The 17,120-nt window shown below is 35.7% G+C and overlaps 1 protein-coding gene across 1 annotated transcript in view; it reads left to right on the top strand.

The window, feature by feature from the left end:
- PLXNA2 (plexin A2) overlaps positions 1–17,120 on the top strand; it is a 182,476-nt gene that overhangs the window by 113,673 nt on the left and 51,683 nt on the right. Inside the window, exons 6-12 of the mRNA XM_072411934.1 lie at positions 2,879–3,002; positions 3,927–4,080; positions 5,945–6,041; positions 8,333–8,447; positions 11,549–11,749; positions 15,258–15,354; positions 16,655–16,845. Coding sequence (XP_072268035.1) covers positions 2,879–3,002; positions 3,927–4,080; positions 5,945–6,041; positions 8,333–8,447; positions 11,549–11,749; positions 15,258–15,354; positions 16,655–16,845 — 979 coding nt within the window. The remainder of the gene's footprint in view (positions 1–2,878; positions 3,003–3,926; positions 4,081–5,944; positions 6,042–8,332; positions 8,448–11,548; positions 11,750–15,257; positions 15,355–16,654; positions 16,846–17,120) is intronic.

Genomic DNA, 17,120 nt, shown 5'->3' with positions numbered 1-17,120 from the left:
AGCCTTTATACCTACAATAAATACAACCAATATTACAGAGTTTTTTAGGTGAACATTAATTTCACAGAATTGGAACTAGACTTTTATTCTGTAAAAAATAAACCTATTTTGCAACCATTTCTATTGCCTTTTGTGTCCTTTCACATACTTATACATTTTCAGCAGCTTTGTTTAAAATAAACTATTGGCACATACCAAATTACTTTATAGATCTGTGCTTGGGACATTAAATTTACTTTTTTTTACAATGTAGGGTCACTGCTCGCTGCATCTGTCATGCAGGAACTACATTGGTTCAATAAAAGTAAAAGTACATAAATACATTGTATCAATACTGTACACTGTATCAGGTACAATGTAAAAAAAGTATGGAATATATAAATTATAAATGTGCCATTAATACTTTATTATTGCTGTTTACAATTTATGTGCAATTGCTAATTTAAAAAATGGTAGCAGTGGTGCAATTGATTTCTATGCATAATTACTTGCACAAAGAACATGCATTATATATATTGGCATATGAATAGACTTGCATATATCTTACACTTACAGATCTTTACATTAGATTACATTGTTTTACATTAGATATTTTTACATTAGATTACATTAGATATTTTCATTCATCACTTAATCTTTAGATAGAATTACAGCAAGATCCTATAACTCATATCAAGAATGCTAATAGCCCCACATTTTGGGAAAACATGCATGCTAGAGATTTCCGCTCATTAACATATTGTTCTTCCCTGACAGTGTTAAGGCAATGTTGGTATCATGGCTATATTAAAGTGCAGATTTGATTTGGTCTTAAAAAGATGTTTATTTTTTTGGGTGAGATAGCAAAATTGACATTTAAGATGATAAACCTTGCTTCCTCAAGAATAAAGCACAGACTGAATACATGCAATCACTTCTTGCAATCGATACAAATTGCACCTGCCAATAGTTAATCACTGAAAAAATATAGCAAGCAACTCTGCCTCTGCAAGTGTTTATAGAATTAAAAGAAAAAGCAGTGTCATAACTGCAAATCACAGGGTCCCATAAATGAGCTATACAGTACTCATTTGGACATAGGAAGGTGCTGTGTTTTGCTGTAGAGGGAAGTATATTAATCTTAACTCTGCTGTTTAGTTTGATTGATTACTTGATGTTTTGGTAGTAATGCAAAAATTATGCAGATGATATACATAAGGAAAGGGAGCATGTGTATGAAGAAAAAGTTCAGTGTTTTTTTCTTCTTGATTAACTAAACATTAATCTTAAACATATAAATATTTTTACTTTAGTTGGCTACATTAGAATGTAAATGTTTTGGATTAGCATATTCACCTAGCTGGTAAACCACTTGTTCCTTTTCTTATATTTTATAGGTTCTCCAAAGTACACTGTGTAACTATTGTCTGCATAACACAGGAAGTGTGTTAGTAGCAGGAGTACCTGGCAAGTGAAAAATACGTTCAAAAAACCACATATAGGAAGTGATAAATTAGAAAAAATTGATATGAGTTTAGGATCACTTTAAATGCATAATTATATTTTTACAACAGTAGCTCACTCCATTTTCTCTTCCTGGCCTGCCTTACCATTGATTTACTGTTGGAGGTTTTTGGAAAAAAATATTTTTGCTTTAAGATTACAGTAACATTGGTGCACCTTGAATTAGCTGTTTGCGTAACAGAAAATTAAACTTGTTAACATTGAAAAAAAATGACATTTACCTTAAATTATTGTAGTTTGCAAAATAAGCTACTGTCATGGCCAGCAGGTAAGTTCTGGTCAAGGTTAAGGCCTGATTTATGTTGGTATTTTTTCAAAATGCTGAAAATGTTTGATTCAGAGTTTGTAATTACAGAGATTGTATTTTAATTTGGTTTAAGCAATTAAAAGGGTTTTAAACCTGGTCATGCAGTAGAGAAGAGGTAGATGTAGGGAAAACTATAAAAGCCTCAAAAATGTCCAGAAACACTCCTAAACCCCAATTATGTTTAATAGGGAGTTTCAAGTGTTTACAAGGCTTGGCTGCGTATACTGACATATTAGAATTTCACTCATGGGATTTAAACACAGCTTTTAACACTGTGGAAAATATTCATGTAAACTAGGTCGTAATGAGATGGATATTCTTAGTTCACTGGTAAGAAACATACATATGATAATAATCAAAAGCCAACAGGATAATCTTAGGAGACACTAAAGGTTAAATAAATACTAAAGAAGGAACTCATCTGAAATCAAAGCTTGGTAGTATGGTCGAATCCAAGACTATACAACTAGAAAACACAAAGTGAAATTACATGTGTATAGCCAACAGGAAGTTGTTCCATAAATGCCTGTAACCAATGCTGCTGTCTCAGTGGGCCTGATTTATCAAAGCTCTCCAAGGCTGGAGAAGATACACTTTCTTCAGTGAAGCTTGGGGATCCAGCAAACTGGGAATGGATCTGGTCCGGTGTTGAAAACATTTGCTAACAAAGAGCAAATCACTTTTAGGAAATCCATTCCAGGTTTGCTGGATCACCCAGCTTCACTGATGAAAGTGTATCCTCTCCAGCCTTTAATAAATGAGGCCCAGTGTTCTGGGTTTGAAAAAATCTTACACAGGGACAGTTCTTGTGTTTTGTGAAGTGCCTGTGAAGATTTTAAAATGAATTACCTGTATAATGTAATAGTCCTCTTTTTTCCCTGGTCCACTAAAAAGGTTTATTTATTGCGCTCCGCAACCCTGTACAAAAATTATTAATGTTAATAAAAGTATGTGTTGCTTGCTTAGTTAAACAAAATATTTTCTTTTCATTTGATGAGGATAAAATGCTTTTGTAATAAAATATATTTATATAAGTAATGTATATACTCTTATACTTTCTGCTCATAGGTGTTCTCGGAAGGATAAATGTGAACGTGCAGAGGAACCATCCCGGTTTGCAGCGAATATAGAACAGTGTGTTAAGGTCAATGTAAATCCCAACAGCCTTCCAGTTTCCGAACACAGCCTTCCAGTACGTGAGAGTGGGGCATGATATATATATATATATATCCTGATTTTTTAAACTATTAAAATATTATTACAGTATTCTTTAAACTATTAATAAATTGACCCATTTCAATTAAGGCACTGACTAGGGACATGTGTGTGCTTACGCCCAGTTAGTGTGAAAGGTTTTAGTCTGATTCAAAAACTTTCATAGCATCTTAGAAATGCATAATTGATAATGAAAAGTCACCAAATCCACCTCTTACAAATCACATTTTTCAGTATAGAGGGAGGCAAAAACGGAACCGGTTCAGAACAACTGGTTCAAAGATTGCCTCCAATGTAATTTAAATAAGCATGTTTAATAATATTATTGCTACATTAGCATGGGTAATATGCTAGTGGTATAACCACAGTGTTTGGTTGCCAAATAAGTACTCTAGCTTCCTTTCTTTATTTTTATTAATGTAATGTTTTTGCCATTTTGCCTAATGCTGTATGATATTCTAAAACCTTATCCGTACTGAAAAAAAAAAACTTATTTTTCCCATATGCAACTAATATTTCCTTCTTTGTACAAAACCTGTCTAATAAAAAAAAACAGTTGCAAAATTTGCTTTATGCTTTTGGATACCCCAATATTTGGAAAAGTTAAAATCCCCCTTTTTCCTTTACTTATGTACCAAGAGGCACCAAGGGCAAAAGTAAACCTTTTGGTTAACTCTGAATTTTCCTAAATGTTGTTTTCCTTTGTTCGTTTCTATAAGATCTGTATTTTCTGCAATATTACATTATTTACCTATTCTTGTATTTTTTTTTGTTTTGTTTTTAAAGGCATAACCATAGGTCTACCACACATAAGGAGCAATTCCTTTCCTTCAAAACTGTTTTGGCCTATTGTACATAGACAGGCTTATAATACCATCTGCCATCTTGTTCTTTTTCCTAGCTCACTCTGGAGGTTACTGATGTCCCAGATCTATCTGTTGGCGTAATTTGCTCATTTGGTAACATTACTCAAGTTGAGGGTCAAGTGTCTGGCAATAAAATTGTCTGTGTTTCACCATCTTCAAAAGATGTACCCATCATTCCTGCAGATCAAGGTACGTTCTTTTTTCTTGAATTTGAAGTGAATTGAGTTTTAAAGAAAGTTGCCACTATAATTAACACTCTATCCGCACTTGTTACACTGTTTGTGTGGAATCTGTATGTGAGTGTATGATGATGAGTGTGTGTCCCATTAAATAGGGACAGAAATATCTTGCCATTGCTGTATTGATATGCATATATGGTATCTGTTCCTGATCTTTGTCCTGCAAAGTAGGGTAAAGATGGCAATTTAAACCTTTCAGATGAAAAAATATCAAGCAATAATAACTCGCACATCAACTATTTTTTTTTGTAATACTACTCTGTGGCTTCTGCCAAAACAAAAATAATAATGGTCCAAATCTTTTGAAGTAAGTGCTGTCTAAAATAATAAAAATGTATCAAGGACAAAAAAATGTTAAAGGGTGTGTTTTAGATACACTAGCTTTAGATAAACACAATATTCAAATTCACAGTTACTGCTGTTTACCCGAATGTAGGTTATCAAAAACAGTGCTTTTGAATGCCACTTATTAAAGCCGCAATAAAAGTGAGGAAATCCAGACATCAATATTTAGTACAATCAGCAGTCAATAGATCTAAACAGCACACATGATGTGCATGCAGATAAAATATGGCACTTTCTTTGGCTTTGTTTGGCATGACATAAAGTCCTGTTGTCACCGAAGATATCAACACTTAGTAATTGGGATATTTATCTATAGATAGTTGACAAAAATGGTTAGCCATATGGACATACTGAACCAACTAGTGTCTCTTTGACCTCTCTGGTGCATTATAATCCCTACTGATGTCATGAGTTTAGATGTACTTTATTGTCCATATCTTTGTGATCAGTGTGGGCCAAGTGTTGATGTTAGGCAGTAAACGTGTCAACCCCTCCCCTCCTCATCCTGGGCAGTTAAATGGTGTGTGGGTAAAATAGCTACATGTTTTATACATTGAAATCTATGAGGATTTAATCTTTATATTATATGTGAAAAGGGTAAATGTCATCTAAAGCCGTCTGAAATTCCTGGCTCTAATATGGGCCATTGCAACCCTTCTGACATAGATAAAATATCCAATATAAATTAAAGGCCAACAGGATTTGAACCTGCAAAATAGGACATGAACCAAAGGTAGGATGAATCTGAACACTGCTAAAGCAAGGACCATTGTGCATATGCATTTGGCTTTGTGGGAGGAGCTGTACACCTGATAAGTGCCTAAATCTCTACCTTATGTTAATGCCTTGGTTTCCTCTTTTGTATTATGGCTGTAATAAGATACACTGAGCAATGCACATGTTTTTACTCTGCTTTTGTGAATATATAATGATAACTACAGTTTATGAAGCATATCTAAGTGTTTGTTTATTACAAGATTTAATAGTAATTGCACATACAGGCTATATCCAGGTGAACAGAGCTACTACTCTGAATTTGCATATTGTGCAACATTTTTTTAGCCACCTATGCTCACTTTGTTAGTAGCCTGTTGCCCTACCCTTACTTTTTGATGTATTGTTTAGTACATCTATGGTAAACATGAGATCTCTGTTCCTGGATACATGTGGGGGTTTTTACTTTAGTTTATGGACTTCACCTTGTCTTTGTATTCCCTTGCAGGTTGCTAGATTTGTTAGGGATATTTGCCTTTATTAGTATTTCCATACAGTGGGAGGTAGAAGAACTTTATGATGCATACTTGAAGGTTACTTAGAAGTCATGCCTCCCTTTTAAATGACCAGTAGATGGAGAGAAAATGTAGTCTGGTGGAAGGACCACTAAGTATTACTACATTTGGAATTATGTTTGCTTATGACTTTTTTAATTTGGGTGTCATTGTAACTATTGCATTCAATTTATATTTTAGATTGGTATGGAGTGGAGCTTCAGCTGATCTCCAGGGAGACAGGAAAGATTTTTGTGAGCACAGACTTCAAATTCTACAACTGCAGTGGTCATCAACTGTAAGTAAATTCAATTATGTATGACAATAACTTCAGGTCAGCCTGCATTCAGGTATCATTTTAGCATTTCAGAGTGTAACAAAAAAATATTCTAACTAAAAAAATTAGCTTATGCTAGGAGCCTGAGTTTTTCCAGCTCAAGACTTGTTTTACCACACTTCAGCTGGAATGTATTAATAACAGTATGCACTATTTACAGCTATGTGTTATATTAAGGCTGGGCTTGAAAGGGGCCCCCAAATTTGCCTTAACCTACAAGAGCAATGTGCCAAAACCACACACTGCAATACATAGTATATTTGCATTTCTGCATTGTTGTGCACTGAAGGTCAGGGAGAATTGTTAACAGGTTATCTGTGTGTTCCTATTATTATACATAATGTCAAGGCAGCCCTAGAAAAGTCTTGGAGCCATGCGTGTGACGAGGTTATAAGTGGAGAAGTCATTAGTAGGTCATTGGAGGAGCAAATAGAGCGGCTAGGGGTGTATTTATCTTTCAGGTCAGAAAGGTAGGTGGGACAGGAGCTTTGGAGGTATAAACACACCATGACTTTGTGATGGTATCACAATGTGGAAAATAGATTTGAATACAACTTCCTTTAGCAGTTGGTTTATTAGAAAAATAGCTAAATTGAATCATGTGATTATGTTGGGAATTGCCAACTTTTCAGCATACAAAAATGTGCTCACTCTCAAACAAATAGGTTTTATTGTGTATGTACATTATATTAAACAATATATATATTATAAAGTATAGTGTTGAGTGCTGCTGTAAATGAAGATAAGAAAAAAAAGGAAACTCTGGAAATGGTGACTAAGTAGTGTAAAGCAAATCATACAGACCACAAATGTTTTTTTAATGTAATGTGCAAAAGAGCATATCGTGTACCGTCTGTAGAACATATTGTGCAGCATCGTCTACAGAATGCAATGTGAAGTGTGTTATGTGAGTGCAGTGGCCCATAGTATGTAATGTACAGCCCATCGTGGAGATTGCAGGGATCTATATTATGTCATGTTCAACAAGTAGTACATTTGTGTCATAGTCTGGAAAATGGTATCTCTTGGTCCCACATTGCTGGTTCTGCTAAGTGATGTCCACTTTGTAACTGTGCGGGTACCAATCAACCCTGGCTGAGGATCAATATTTCTGATTGAATCACAAAACTGGCCTGCATCTAGAAACATCTATGGTCATGGCTTCAGCAGTATAGTGCTGACATTTGCAGCTGATGAGTTTTTCATGAACAGTGCATTCCACTGTCATACAGAATCAATCTTCTGTAACATGACTTTTTTTAAATATCCTTCATTCAATTTTCAGTCTTTAACTCCAAAAGATTTTAAGAAACTTAATGATTGCAGGGGGAGAGGGTAGAGTATGGAGTGATATGTAATTTAATATATGTCAGGTATTTTGATACACTTTGGTATAAATATTGAGCTTGTATTGACAGACGATATTTGCTACAAGTGTGTAACAAGATATGTTTAAAGCAAATATATGTATGCTTAATGTATGTCAACGTGATGCAGTGTTAATGCTGCTGGCGTTCTTCTTGGATACAGGAAACCTGTATTGTTTATGCTCGGCCAGGTCTAGTATATATACAGAGGAAGTCGCTGTTTATATGAATTGGCTGATTCTAGAGATATTCTAGGCTTTTTTTCACTGCAAACGTTTATGTAATGTATGAAGTGCTAAACTAGATGGTTAAATAGCAAACTGTGGTAAAAGGAGAGGTCCACATTTTGTCCTAAACCATAAATTGGTTTATTTAGCATTTGCTGTTAAATGTTTTGATTGACTTGTCACTGTAACCTAAACAGGTCCCTCTATCCATTCAGTCATGGGTGGTCTGTTGATAATGAATCATCCTGTCTGTCTTTCAGTGTGTTTTTTGTCATTTAAGCTACTCAACATAAAGCAATTTTATTTACCAATGTATATTTTGTCACTGACTTTATAATATGTAAAACTATACACATAGTACAGTGTGAATATATGTTTAACTGTAAAAGGTTAACCTGCTAAAAAAAATGTTTTTTCATAGATATTAATTCCATAGGCAATGCATTTGGATGCTATCCAGCAAACCTGGAATGAATTTCCTAAAAAAGCATTTGCTATTAATTTGCAAATGGTTTTCTTTCTGAACCAGATCCATCCTAGCTGTAAGTTTGGTGGATCACCCCATTATAAATTATTAATAGATTAGGCCTATTGTATTTAATAAGGAGTTTAAAAATTTTGTTCAGCTCTGAGAAATGTTTTTTGTGTTTCCTACAAGGTGCTTGTCCTGCGTGAATAGTGCGTTTCGCTGCCATTGGTGCAAGTATAGAAACCTCTGCACTCATGATCCAACTACATGCTCCTTTCAGGAAGGCCGGGTCAACGTCTCTGAGGTATTATACTGATACAACTTTTTCCCCTAGAAGGATCTTTTAGTTTGTACTAACAAATGTGACCTTTTCTTATGAGTCCAACATCTTTTACATTCCTTTGTGCAGTAATGGGGAAATGTTCCTTCTCTACTTACAACAAACAGTTATGCCATGATCTGGTTGATGTGCTGCTTGCTGATCTTTTAGATACTTATGCAAATCTTTTTCAGGTGGTGATACCAAGGGAACATGGAGGGCTCTATACTTTCAGTACATGACTGGTATTATAGCCACAGTTAGGAACCCTTGGCCTGCATTTAACTATAGCTTTTAGGTTATGATTATCATAAGAGTTTTGACACTGTTGCAGACTGACCCACTACCTAAATATATTTCTTTTTAAATGTTGGCATAATACTACTCTTGTCAAGTTCATATTTATATATTCTCCAAAGACATAAATTGCCTGTGTGTATACAGAGTCAGCTGCCCTTGTCTTTATTTCAGGAAACCAGACATGAAACAGATTTGGCTTGGTGCTTCATTTGCATCGTGCCTGATCTTACACATTGTACAGGAAAGCAGAAACAGTCAAACATTAGCTTTACAAACTGTCAGATGTGTTCATAATACAAACTAGTCAGTTGTTTCTGTGTTGTGTTTTAGTTGTAATGGAACATTTCTTAGAATATTCAGAATTAAAAAAGTAATCAGATGCATTTTTGAAGTAATCATTAATGCAGCTTTATTTCTTATGTAACTTGTTAGTTGCCTATTCAACTGTGTTTTTATTTTACTTCGACCTTTCTTTTTTATGTGCACAAGAAAAACTCCTAATACATACCACAGGCATAAGAAAGCCTATATTACATAAAAAGTTCAACACCTATGCTGCCTCCAGAGACTTGAATTGTGCAAGTGCTATGGAGGCAGCAAGGGTGTTGAACCACCCCTTGACACTACACATAGCATCCAAAAAACATGCAGCAACTCTGCCACAAGAACAAGGACTATGTATACCTACATTTTCAGCACAAAATGCACCCATAATAATTTAGAGAACATAAATACCATTAATAATTAAAAAATGAAAGAGAACACTAAATGTGTCAACCCTAAACATTGCATGTGCCTGTAAAATTGTGACAAACTATGATGCCCACTATTGTGCATAGGCAGCATTTAAAACCCCTTTACAGCTCGTCAGTTTAGAGTTTCCCTAAAGTATCAACTCTGTATTATTTATATCACTTTATTGTGTGTGAGAATACCTAACATGTCCTGCGCCAATGATTTCAGTATGCATGCATGCATGCATTTGCACTGGTGTGTGTGTGTGTGTGGGGGGGGGCTTCCTTAAAAATGTAATTTTTTTGTTCATATATATCTTTGTGTCTTTTGACTTTAGATTACTTAACCTCTACTGTTTGATATTTTTTGAAAATGCACTCACAAATTGTTTGTGTCTCAAAATGAACCTACTTTCTATAGTAAATTCCACTTGAAATTTGCAAAAAGGAAGCCAACACAGTAAAAAAAAAAACTAAACAAAAAAAAACAACAACAACAGATTGTATGTGTTTGTTATCCCAGGGATGTTATTTAACTTATTAGAAGTTAGTGGCAATGGCTATGATGGATTGGTCCAGTTCCCTGGGGTTGCTCTGCATATGAATAGCACTCTAGCAGAATAAGTAATGAAATTTGTTTAAACACGCAGTGTATGTATCCGCAAGTCTCTGTGGGAGTAAAGACCTTTAGAATGTCAGTTACCAGTACTGCTGTGGAATAGAAACAGGGATAATGCATGTCTTGTAGAGATAGTAACGCACACAATTTGTAGATTAATGAAATATATTCAAAGGTGAAGGAAAGGAAATTCTATCAGTTTGTTAACACTTTGGGGCTATAAAAGGAGGTAGAGAGGGCCTACATGCATGAAAAATAACATCTATCTATTGATAAGAACTGGAAGTAATTGAGTGGTAATGAGCAAAATTGCCACAAATTTTTCAAAATTTAAATTTTTTTCATAAAAATGTGAAAATTTCTGCAAAATACGTGGGAATCATTGGGAATACAGTACTATTATGTAAGCTTTGTTTATCAAATGTTCCTCTTTAAAGTCAAAAAATAGGTACAGGGAACTTTTTTACTTCAGTATTATGACTGCAGTGGGTTGTACTACTATAAACTTTGGTAGATACAAAGAAATTATTGAACTACTTGAGAACCGTGTGAAGAAAAATTAAAACAAATTATGAAAATCAGATATCTGTTATGTACAATAGTGTTAGTTTATCTGCCACTGTGCTATGAAACAACAGCAGCACTGAGAAGATACTAACAGGAATGAAAAAAACAGCAATCACTCTCGGCAGATAAGACCCTCAAGTGTGTTCCTCAATACAAAACTGACCCTGCCTCAAAAAGAATGAAATTCTGCTGTAAAATGTTGTCAGGAAGTTGTAAGGGTTTAAGTATAACCACAAAGCGCTGTCTTTTTCCCCCCCCGCCCTCATGAGAAAACCCCATTTTTTCTGTGGACAAGCCATGGCCTAGCTTAGGAAGCTAGAACTAGCAATGTTTTGTCTCGGCACTCAGTTGCCCGCAGGACATGGGCATGCAAAAGATGGTTTCTGAGGATGAATAAGAATTGATGGAGGACCAAGAACTCACTAAGGCAGGGCTGTGCCAAGTGGTATACAGGTTATCAATGAGACATGGAACTGGTGCTAGTGCTGACAAAAGCAACATACAATGTCTCTCCCTATCTGTCATTACAATTTGCCAGTATGACACGATCAGAAGATAAAACATGATCAGTTATGAAAGCGAACATTTTTGTAGTCATTTCCAATGTATGATATAAAGTAATTTGCTCACCAGCTAAACAACACGATTGCTGATAAAGTAATGCTCATGTAATGGGGCCCTTAGCACACAAAATTTACGTTACAGTGGGAAAAAAAATAGTTGCTTACTACTGAGATTTTGAAGTTGATAACATGTATGTTTCTTCAGTAGGGGGTGAAGCAATATGCATATGTTAGAAACATGATATATATTGTTTTATTTTAAGAAATCATTAATTTTCTGATCAAGTGCTTTGTTCTTTCTAGGATTGTCCACAGCTAGTACCCACAGAAGAGATCCTAATCCCAGTTGGGGAAGTAAAGCCAATCACACTTAAAGCCAGAAACCTACCACAACCACAGTCAGGCCAGAGGGGTTACGAGTGTGTTTTAAACATACAGGGTGTGATGCACAGAATGCCTGCTCTTCGTTTCAACAGTTCCAGTGTCCAGTGCCAGAATAGTTCAGTGAGTATCTTTATTCAAGATATTATAAAGGCTTGATGCAGCATAATATTCATTGCTCAGTTTAGTTCTTTGTACGTGCTGACAAAATGATGCCATTCTAAGCACTTATTAAAAGAAGCTGTTCTAATCTACCTAGTTTGTTGTAAAATTAAACTTCCTTTATTTCCCTAAACTTTAGCAACTTTAAACTAGGATGTGGTTTTGAAAGAATGGCATGGTTTATCTGGCCTTTCCTGTAGCAGCCTGGGGGGTGGTCATTTTGAGGAAAAAGACAGCAATTCAACTGTTGCAGCAAAATGCTAATTCACAGAAGGCTGATAGAATAGGAAAGTCTTATCTATCTTTGTGAGTCTCAGCTCATTTAAGCTCTACAGAATTCTTAATACAGTTGCTCCTGGCAGTGCAGCATATGGTCTGCAGGAGACAGAAGCAGACAGCAAAAAAAAAAAAATAAACACTTTCTCTGAACAAACAGCTACAGGATCTACTTTCATTGTATGAATTGTGGATGTATGAATATAGCACAACCTCAACCTCTTAGTATTGTGTCAATGTAACTTCATTGTGATTTAGTATAGCAACCACTCTATTTTTTGGAGGTGGGTAAAGTTTTATGTTTTTGTTTAAAGCAGTACTGTAAGTCATATTTAACCCCTATGTGACTTTACCTCTTTAGTGGCATATAGATTTTATTTTGAAAGCTTGTTTTGGTTCATTTTTAAATCAATATAGAGTATGAAATGACAAATGTAGTAGTACCCTTATCCATACAGCTTGTTAAAAAGGTGTTTTATGCCTTCTGAAAAGTGAATAATTGAAAAGCAACAGTCCCAAGTATGCCTAGATATGTAAAAAAAAGAAAGTGAGAAAAGAGATAAAGGTTTGCTTATTCCAAAAAGGTATTATAAAATAGCCACAGTGGACGTGTTTGTTGGTACCCCTAGAAAGTGAAAGTGATTTTTCAAACTAGATTTTTCTTTAATTTACTAGTAGCACATATGTTTTCAATTGTGCAATCGGTCATTCAGCCTGTTTAAATAGTAAAAGTAGTTACTCTGTTGTATCAGTGTCCCTGAAAATGGACTACTGGAGAAAGTAAAGGAGATTGTTTGAGAAGATTATAGGAAATTAGAGCATGTTAAAGGCAAATGTTAGACCATCTCCAAGCAGCTTGATATTCTTGTAAAAACAGTTGCAATCATTAGTAAGAAGTTTATGGTCCATATAACTGAGCCAAATAGTAGACAAAAAGCCACGGACAACTTCCAAAGAAATACATTCTGAACTCCAAGGTCAAGGCCCATCAGTGTCTGATCACACCATCCTTCCGTTTTTGAATGACAGTGAGCCCAATTGAAAAAGACCCAGGAGAACTTAACTATTGAAGAAAAGGCCAGATTGAAATTTGCTAAAAGGCATATTGGCAAGCCATAATGCTCCCGGGAGATTTTCTTTTAGGGGGATGAAACAAAATCTGAGCTTTTTGGCAAGCCACATCAGCTCTATGTCAACAGGCCATTTTTTTAAAATTATTACAAGTATTATATTGAAGAGTTTTGTCAACAAAACAGTACAACAGCTTAGCACAAGTAGAAACATAGATATATAAAAATACAATATTTAATATGAACACAATATTTTAAACAATGTAAAAGCCAGTCATGCAATGTGAAATAGCAAAAATATACTATCAGTAGAAATACAATGTTGTGACCAGATAGGAAAAATGCTGACAAAAAGGAAGGAGGGGAGTGGAAGGAGACGGTAAGGTATATAGGAAGGGGGGTGTTAAATACCCCCATATTGCTTCAAATTCTCAAGAGCATGGTGCCAAGAAACCAGGAAATGTGGGCAGTCTCCCAGACCAAATTGTAACAGTGCCATGGTAGGTGAGGGTTGCATATTGAGGTCCGAGGTTAAGTTGGCGTAGTGAAACACTGTGCCCAATAATGATGGTACGGGGACCTTCCACCATGTGTAGAACTTTCCCTGCTTCTCAAAAGCAGTGAGGAGAAGAGAAGGGGTAAATTTTGGAGATGCAGAGCGAGGTCAAGTACCACTTGAACAGGTCTTTGTAGGTAATTTATACTGTCAAGGTGTTCTGAGAACATCTGGCTGAGTTAGGCCACACCTTCTCCAATTGTTTTTTGAGGCCTGGAAGAGGATGTCCCAGGTCCTGTACCCAAGCCCTCGCTTACTGGGGTGATCCTGCATGGATTCTGGAGAGCAAGGTAGAGTATATTGAGCAGAATAACCCCCTAGCATGTGGATCATCCCCGGCATGCCCATTCAAACTTAAAGCTGCGGAAGGCAGGATGGGCGCATAGCAAGAACTGAATGAAATATCGCAAAAGTATATATGAATAGTATCCTACCTTTGGAAAGAACTGGAACTTGTACTCTGGAGAATGCATTTTTAACATACCAAATTAACTATCAAATTAAAATTTTAAGCAAAGTCTGGTGTATTTTAAATGCAGGAAAAAAAATTATAGGTGCCAAATAATTGTATCTATTTTAAGGTATTTTAGAGACAATTTTTTTCATGGAGAGGTACCAACAAATTTGTATATACTCCCATTCTCATTAGAACATTTAACCTGCTGTTAGTGCTAGTTGTAATGTACCAATATAACAATTTATAATAGTCTAAATATAAAATAATAAATTCTACAATATTAGATGATGGGGAAATCTAGAAAGTGACTTTTTTTTAAACATGCATTTAAGCTGAAATTTAGTTATATATGCATCTTTCTTATACTTATTCTGATTTTCAGATATCTTGTCACATTACAAGCATTCAGATCAAAAAATACTTACCTTTGCTGCCACCTTCTCAACACGGATTCATTGTGGAGAATTGGTCCTTTAAAAATTCTGCTTGGAAACTGACACTTCGGGGACTGTCAATCACTTGACCATGTACAGCTTTCCCTTGATGTCAGATAACTAAGCGCTATACCAGCAACCACTGGTATTTTTGTAATGAGGAAGATGCAGCGGAGTGCCTTCAACTCATTTTTACCCCTCCCCTTTATATAGAACAGAAAAACACTTTACAGATCCTGTTTATTCTACTGATGCTAGAAACAACCACAGACAATTCTTTCCAGTGACAATTATTTAGGCATTTGTATGAGGCTTTTTAGTTTAAAAAATAGAGATCCTGAACCAAAAGAACCCAATACTTCGTCCGGTAAAGACTTTTAGAGTGACCGGGACCAACCACACAGCCTTCAGTACTTTCACCAATCTGAATGTCTACAGTAAAGAATTCTGTGGCTATTGCTTTGGCATAAACCTAGACATGTTCTGAGGCTTTGCACCATATCTGGCTTGCACTATATCTGTGCAAGCTGTTTGTATTTTTATCACTTAATCTCTCGCTGCTTCTAGGTGATCAGGCTGAAAATGAAGTGAAAATCGCATCTTTTATTGCTGTTATTTTTCTATCCATTTATTTCCCTTTCAATCTGTTCTAACTTCATGTTGACTTTGCTTTCAGTATTTTTATGAAGGAATGGATATTAGTGATTTGCCTGTCGTTTTCTCAGTCGTCTGGAATGGAAATTTTATCATTGACAACCCACATGACATCAAAGGTAAAGTTAGTTTTTGAATAAAAATCAGTTTAGGGGGCTGGATATGGTTAACCTTTTACTAAACATGTTAGCTGCCTATTTGTAACCAGCTACCTGTATACTATCAAACAGAGAGTTCAAAAAGGCCAGTCTTTGCCTAAATTAAATTAAAATCAAGAGGCCCAATCTGCTTAAAGAAGAAGTAAACTCAAAAATGCCCAAAACAAAAATAAATCCCGCAGTGCAGTCGATCGGTCCTGGGGGTTTTTTTCTATCAGGTCCCGCATTGCCTTGGCATCCATCTTCGGGTCAGCGCCCCAAGCCCAGATTAGCTTTTTTCCCCCTTTTGACGAAAGGTGCTCAGGCATGCAGAGAAGGAGCACCCAAGAGCCTCCCGAGATGCATGAAGTAGGTATCCCGGGAGGATTTGCACTCCCACTCATTCTCATTATCCTAGGCAATTGAGATTTAGGGGGCAGTGCTACACCTTTTTTTCTTTTTAAAGAAAAAGGGTGTTGCACTTAAAAAAACACAAACAGAATTTTTACCTTACATAAAAAGATTGTCTACCCTTTTATGTAAAGTGAAAATTCTGAGTTTAGGCACGCTTTAACTGTGAATCAGGTAAAAATGTAGAAATGTAGTGAAAACAATTATGTGCATAAAAAGCACACTTTTACTACTCTTCAGCATCTTTACATAACTCTAAATAAAAAAGGTACACTTTTTCGAACCCCCTACAACCCCTTATACAACTTTTCTGCTATGACCCATTTTACCTTGGCTTAAGCACAATTGATAGGAGTTGCTTATTAAAATGATAAGTTTACTAGGCAGTAAGTGATCACTTTCTTGACCCCAGGGGTGGCAGATAGTTGGCACATTAGCCCCCCTCTTGGGAACCAGGATTGTTTAAGAACCTGATATTTAATTAAATTTTGGGAAATGTTGTGGGAACCCCAAACAAGCAACCCCCAGTGGAAATGTGGTCTAACATTGATATAGCTCACATCCTATGGGAATACTAGTACCAGATTGGGTAAATCTTGAAAGGGAGTGGTGCACTCCCAGTGCATGTGTGTGTGTTATTTTTTAAAATTTAAATGTTTTAATGGAAAAAGGAAAAAACATGGAAGTGCTGAATATGAATTAAAAAAAAATATATATATATAATATAATAATATTAGTCCCACTAGGTTGAGGGAATGATTTCTTATATACAATAATTACCTAAACCCATCAGTGGCTTAAATATGGTTTTTGCTTTTGGCATTATGCAGCTTAAATTTTGCTTATTAATTTTTTTTCTCATACCCTATAGTTCACCTATACAAATGTTCTGCTCAGCGAGAAAGCTGTGGTCTCTGCCTCAAAGCTGATCATAAATATGAGTGTGGGTGGTGCAGCGCAGAAGGGCGCTGTACCCTACAACATCACTGTACATCTAACCAAAACCAATGGCTGGACTGGTCTAGTAGGAATGTCAAGTGCACCAACCCACGCATCACTGAGGTTTGTAATAGGCTAAACTTTTTCATTAATAAATTTAACTAACAGAGAAAATTTGCTTTGTATCAGCCTCTATAACCCTAATGTGTAATCATTTATATGTTTTTAATCTTTTTATATTTTCTGTTTCTCCATGGTCTGTTTACCTTAAACACAATGTCCACGGGCTCACAACTGTTTAATAAAGAGTTAAGAATGATGCATAGGCCAAGAATCAATACTCCCAGGATGTAAATTTACTTTTCTTTCTATAGAGGTCTAGGGACACTTAAGGGCAG

Source organism: Pyxicephalus adspersus, chromosome 1 (genome assembly GCF_032062135.1).
Source record: "Pyxicephalus adspersus chromosome 1, UCB_Pads_2.0, whole genome shotgun sequence".
In the NCBI taxonomy this organism is placed as follows: Eukaryota; Metazoa; Chordata; class Amphibia; order Anura; family Pyxicephalidae; genus Pyxicephalus; species Pyxicephalus adspersus.
This window is presented reverse-complemented; position numbering and strand designations above follow the sequence as displayed.